Source organism: Brassica napus, chromosome C2 (genome assembly GCF_020379485.1).
Source record: "Brassica napus cultivar Da-Ae chromosome C2, Da-Ae, whole genome shotgun sequence".
Lineage (NCBI taxonomy): Eukaryota > Viridiplantae > Streptophyta > Magnoliopsida > Brassicales > Brassicaceae > Brassica > Brassica napus.
The window spans coordinates 9,495,682-9,501,831 of NC_063445.1; the positions used below are offsets into that span (position 1 = coordinate 9,495,682).

The 6,150-nt window shown below is 35.7% G+C and overlaps 1 protein-coding gene and 1 pseudogene across 1 annotated transcript; both read right to left on the reverse strand.

Annotated features, from left to right (window-relative positions):
• Nucleotides 1-1,192: 1,192 nt before the first annotated feature.
• On the reverse strand, nucleotides 1,193-1,987 carry LOC106377858 (annotated as a pseudogene).
• A 1,223-nt stretch (nucleotides 1,988-3,210) lies between these two features.
• On the reverse strand, nucleotides 3,211-5,182 carry BNAC02G12900D. Its single transcript, XM_013820727.3, has 6 exons — nucleotides 4,871-5,182; nucleotides 4,281-4,641; nucleotides 4,106-4,190; nucleotides 3,931-4,017; nucleotides 3,586-3,837; nucleotides 3,211-3,498 (listed from the first exon to the last, which is right to left on the reverse strand). The coding sequence occupies exons 1-6, from the start codon at nucleotides 5,026-5,028 to the stop codon at nucleotides 3,422-3,424; spliced, it is 1,020 nt and encodes a 339-aa protein (XP_013676181.1). The 5' UTR covers nucleotides 5,029-5,182; the 3' UTR covers nucleotides 3,211-3,421.
• Nucleotides 5,183-6,150: the final 968 nt, after the last annotated feature.

Here is a 6,150-nt window from a genome sequence, read left to right on the forward strand (position 1 = left end):
TGAAATAAAATATTTAAAAGCAGCTAATAAGGAAAAAAATATCAAACATACATGATTGGTCCTTATCATATTGCTCAATATCTTTTCTTCTTTATTTGTTGATCAATAAATTATTGCCTACTATTAATATGCATGCAAATTAATTATTATTTTATTTGTTCGGTATCAAAAAGGTGAATAGTAAACAAATACAATACTATCTGCAAAATAATTGATGATTTTTTTTTGAAATATACTCGGGTGTATTCAACTGAAAATTTGAGGTGATATGTATAAAATGACAAATACGTTGTTATCAAACACGAATTTTAAAAACTCATTTAAATTCCACTATTATTACACTTGACATTTTATAAAGTACTACTTTGAAATTCATTTTTATTAAAAAATATTTTAAGCTATGGAGATTTACAGTTTTCGAATGATTTTAGAGTGTCGGTGGAGTTTCTTATTAAAAAATTAAAAATCAAATCTTATGATTTTAGCTGATATTCGAGAATGGTTTAACAAAAATCATTTAAACTTTCCAATTATATAAAATCATCTAAAACTCATTAAAAAATCAAATCACCTTAACCTTTATATTGAATACACCCCCTAAGTTAGATATCATTTCTTAAAAATATCACAACATTTTGGTTTAGCATTTAGTGATTATTTCTTAGAGTTAAGTATTTAGAGTGATGAGATTGTGTTTATAAACTTCTATAAATAGCTTTAAAACCTTTATAAATAATTTATGAGGGTTAATTTTTTTTTCATAATAAAATTAAAGTATTTATGAAATAATTATCATTTAAAGATAAATTTAGAAAGTATATAATATCAAATTTGAAGTAAAATAAGAATTTTTCCCATGAATGATCTGCAAAGACATATATAAGATTTTATGCTACTTCTATCTCATGTTCGTCGTTTGCTTTCCTCTAAAATTGATGTCATTATTTAATTTTGTATCCAATTTTACATCTGAAGTCATTTTAATTTGGTAAATAGTTATAGGGGTAACAAGCTCAGGCTTGGCCCTGAATAGGGGCAAGATTTGCGCTACAAATCAGGTATACCGTGAATAATGCAAGTGTTCGAACGTATTCCGACTTTTGTTGCATTCACATTTGTGAGTGTATCTTATCAAAAAGTAATAATGATAAACATTTGTTAAGTGTCATGTGTTAGGGGGTAGTTCATAAAATTAATCCGAGTTAACAAAAAATAGACAATTAGATCCTAATAAGTCGATAGATTACATTCTTAGAATGAAATACATGAAAGAAGCTATTATGCACTGGTGATACATTTGTGTAAATTACATGCTTCAAAACTTCCCCATTTGTGTAAATTACAAGGTAAGTGATTGATATACACGATGATTTAACATAAACACTAAAACATTTAACTATCTCAGGCTCATTGATAGGATCGGACGTTGGTGGATAGAGAGAGATTGAGATATTAACATACCAAAGCTGATCAGGCCAGAGAAATGATTCAATTGCAAAGACCCTCTTATCTTCAAGAGATCCTTCGAAGGAGATTCCATATTGTTTGAGGAGCAAGTCATCATACATGACCTCATAATCAGACTTGGAGTATTTGGGTTAGTGAAGAGGAACTTGAAACCCGCTTGGGAACTCCTCTTTCTTCATCACCTTTATTTTGTTGCTGGTGCTTACGTAGTTGCTGGTTTGATCGATATGGTTTGAGTAGCCGAACATTTTGAGTGAAAGCCGAGGTTAATAGCCATTTCATTTCCATGGACTCGGTTGTTTTTAGTAGTTTGCCAAAACAAAAAAAAAAGGTTTTGAAGTCAAGATAGAGAGGAAAGGCCAAGAAATCATAAGAAGCTCAAACTCAAAGGCAAGCTGATAAGATGGCCAGGACTTGTAAATTATAGAGTGATGCAGGTAAGATTACTTTCCAAACAATAAAATTTTAAAAATTATTATCACGAATATCATTTAAATTTTCTTTTCCTTATCATCAACATTAGTTTGTAATTCCCCCCCCCCCCCCCCCCCCCCCCCCCCCCCCTCAAAAATATATATATATATATTGGTACAGTGCCGTTCCAAAATTTGATGTGGCCTAAAGCACAATAAAAATTATGTGGCATTTTATATAAATACTAATGCAAACAACACAAAAGTGCTTTAAATCATTGAATATGGCTGAATCTGTGATAAAAATGTGATCCTAAAATTTGTTATATATCTTGTGGCCTAAAGCATATGCTTTACTTGCCTTAATAGCAAGGACGGGCCTGGGTACATAATACTATTATATGTTTAAAGACTATATAAATATATATAAAGAGTATTTAGTTGGTATAGTAGTGTTTAAGAAAAACAAAATTGGTAACAATATAACATTTTACCAAAAAAAAAATTGATTACGAGTATCTTAAACACTAGAAACAATTTAACAGGATCAGATAATTTCTTTGGAGAACTCGTTGAGGCAGTTTTTTGTGGCTTGGTGTTCAGGTAGGAAGCTGAAGAAGAAGTAGATGGAAGTATTTTAATACATACACATACAACTAAAGAGGGAGGCCCGTCTTTCAATAAAGACACTCAAATTATTTGGAGCCATTCGTATGATTTTAGTGTTTGTGTGATGATGTGTCTCTCTTTACGGTCTCTACACATTGCACTTGAAAATATCTCACCTCTGAGCAATGATCATGCATTGATTTTGTAGATTTGTTTGGGTAATAAGTCAATAAACAGCTTAAAAGAATCAAATCAAGAAAAGTTTATTCAGTAATAAAGTGTTTGGACCTAAAGTATCTGCCTTCGTAGTCCATCTTACTAGTGAGCCACCCAGCAAAAGCCCCTTCTTTTCCACGATATGGGAACCAGCAGAACAGGTAGCTGATAGCAAGCTTGAACAAAAGAGAGATTGATGCTCATAGAGCTTTATTAAACATAAATGAAATAGCTTTAAAAAGCTTTTATTGAAATGCTAGAAACTAAAGAGAAGGACGAAGATTCAGTTGTCACCAAGTATCAAATAACTATTGATTGTTTTTCATAAACTTATACATATTTATCAAGGCATGTGTATTGTAGTAGCAATAAGATTTTCACTTTAGCTAGTATGCTAAACATTAGTGTAAGAGGTTTTGTTTATGGGTTTTAGCAGAAACAATTCGAACAACCATTCTTTCACGCGGACAATTTGCATAAGAGTAATAACATGTTCAGTCAATACTTAACAAGAAGAAACTTTCAGAATCTAACATTAAATCATTCAGGAAATAATCACCTGACTTATTGTACTATTGTACATCTTGAGTCCATCAATCAAAATGTTCCGAGATTTCAGTTAAAGCTCTATAAGAAAATTTCGGAAAACCAAAAACAGAACTCTCTGACCTAAATTGGATCACAGAGTAGAAAGAATTCAAATTCCACAAAAGAAGTTAATTATCAGCTTGAAGAGTCTTCTGCAAGCAAATCGAAACAACCATCGGACCAGCCACGTCCCCCAGCGCGCACCCTGCATTAAATAAACAAATACACATCAATCATCGTTACAAAATGTGAAAACTTCCATCAAGTTATCATCAATAACAGTTGAGCTTACCGATCCATTGGCCCATGGAGGGACGGATGAGACAAGAGCAGATGCCAGCTCCAATGGCAGCAAAAACTAAGGAAGCACCACATCTTACTGTGATTCCCACAACTTTGTTTCCAAGATCCTTTGCTTGCTCTGATATCACGACTTGCTCCCCTTCTTCTTCCACCTCCACGGGTTTAACATACCGTGACACACATCTGTAGATCTCTATGCCTACTTGAACCGTCCATGATGCTGCAATCCCAAGAAAGTGTCCTGCGTAAACCCCACCAATGACACAACATATATATGTAAGCTTAAGGAGATCGCTCATGTAAGATAGAGAGAACGAGCTTTTGATGATCAAACCTCTAAGAGTTGTCTGGCTGACTTTATAGATGTATACATGTGTGGGCCAGCCTCTCCCAGCTTTGCGTAAAGTCGACTGAGGCACATCTGCATATTATACACAATGTTATACATTGTCATTATGTAACGACAAGTTTAATGTTGGTAAGCAAAGTAATAAAAGATGATGTGTTACCCTTTAAAAGTTTCCATGCCATACGCTGCGATACATAACTAACAGCCACCCTTTCAAGAACTCTCCTAGTAGTCACAACTGTGGTCTGAATCATATACACACCCAACATTAACAGTTACAAATCATGAAGCAACCATCGATGCGTATTGTTCACAGTTTCAGCCTCTCAACTAACCTCACGTGCAATCTGCTTGGCAGATTTTTTAAGAGGAACAATCAAGTCTACACGGCGTTGTTCTTCTTGAGCATTGTTCAAGAAATCATCATCATCGTCGTCCTCTGAAGCAGGTTTAGCCTCCAAAAGAGGAAGATAGAACATGAGGAGGGATCTCACCGTGGTCATCGCAAGCGCCCTGAACTCAAAGGCCGAGAAAAGCGGCTTTGGCTGGATATTATAAACCTTAGAGCTAGGAATGTACGTAGGCGGTTGAAGCTGCAAAGCATCAGCAGACACTTTTCGTATAGCAGCAAGGTAAGCATCATCAATCCCAGCTGCTGCGGCGGCATCACAGTACGCAACTCGAGGCTCAAAGGAACTGTATAACAGAAACAGTTTTTTGAATCAATTTTTATTTTTATTTTTTGAATAACTAGGAGGTTCGGGCAAAAGCTGAAGACTTTCTTATTCAATCTAAACCCTAATCACGAACAAAAGGCACTGAGAGATTTAATCAAAATCCAATTACACTTATCTATATCCATCCAATCAAATAGAAAGCAGAGAATCAAATCAATATAAAGAGGAGAAGAGAAGAGGAGACGTACCCGAAGAGAAACCTAGACGCGAAGGGAGCACTGGCGGCAGCGGAAACGGCGGCGGCAGAAGCGACGACGGAGGCTGGAGACAGAGAGGACGATGAGTGGATACGGTGCGTGTTATGAGATTTCTTGAGTAGATCTAAGACTATAGCTATTCCCGCCATTACTACGAGGATAAACGAATCTCTCGATGTCTTTCAATCAGAAGAAGAAAGAAAGTGTAAACCTTCGCTTGCTTGCTTGTTGTGGATTTTTCTCTTATTACAGCTTCTTTCCGTTAAAATAAATTTTTTATCCAGGACAAAAAGAAAGAGAGTAGATTCTGAAAAGACAAGAGAGTTATGTTGACTTTTCTTTTTGATATTGTTCCGTTGGCCCATAATATCACTAAACCGACCCAATAATAAAACCTTCCCACACGGAATGAAAATGCATGAGGCAAAAAAAAAAGGAGTCTCTCTCATCCCTCCGTTCTCTCTCTCTCTCAAAACTTTTCAAGGAGGAGATGACAAGAGTACTCAAGTCTTTTTGTTTGTCTGATCTTTGGATCAGATGTTTGTTTCTCGGAAGCGGTGGTTCCCATAGCACTATCTTCGCCGGCTTTTAATTCCGAGAAATGGTGACTCTCTTCACTTTTTTCGTCTGGGTTCTCCTAGTTCCGTTCTGATCAACGTTTCTAGTGTTTCTGTGCTCAATCGATTCTATTTCTTAACCTTCCCTTGCTTATTCCTTTCTTTCGATAAGGTGGTTTTCATCTTCAGACTTTTCCTCTATCAATAAAGATGATCGGAGTGCATGCACGGAACGCGAAGGTCTGGGTTCGATTGATGTCAATTGGTTTCTTTTTGAAGCGGTTGATTTGTCAGACTAGACTCCTCGGCTGACTTAGGTGGAGAACCATTCGGTTTAAACGGGTTTTCTCTGAGTTTGGCTTTGCAGTAAGCGGAGCTCCGTCATGACGCTTTTATGGCATCATAAGGTGTCGCAGATTCATGCGTGTCTATTGATTTCAAGGCAATCAAACACATGGTGAAAGCTTGATGTTTTTTTCTCCAACGGTTTTGTCTATGGGTTGACGGCCCATAGTTCATTTGTTTAGTTTGGTCCATTTGTTTGGGAGTTTTTTCGTTTTGGCCCGTTTATTTTGGATTAATTTGGCTTTCAATTGATCTTTTGCTTGTAAAGTATGTTGGGCATTGTCTTGTTGGGTTTTGACCCATTTAATAAATTTCAGATGAAAAAAATGCATGGAGAAACAAGTAGACATAAAACATCATTTCACCATT

Bases quoted from the DNA above. Each gene is read 5' to 3' on its own strand.
- BNAC02G12900D (XM_013820727.3), bottom strand. From the start codon at position 5,028: ATGGCGGGAATAGCTATAGTCTTAGATCTACTCAAGAAATCTCATAAC. The intron at 4,191-4,280 runs GTTAGTTGAGAG...TATATGATTCAG, and splicing joins CCAAGCAGATTGCACGTGAG to ACCACAGTTGTGACTACTAG. The intron at 3,838-3,930 runs GTTTGATCATCA...GGGTTTACGCAG, and splicing joins CAGCCAGACAACTCTTAGAG to GACACTTTCTTGGGATTGCA.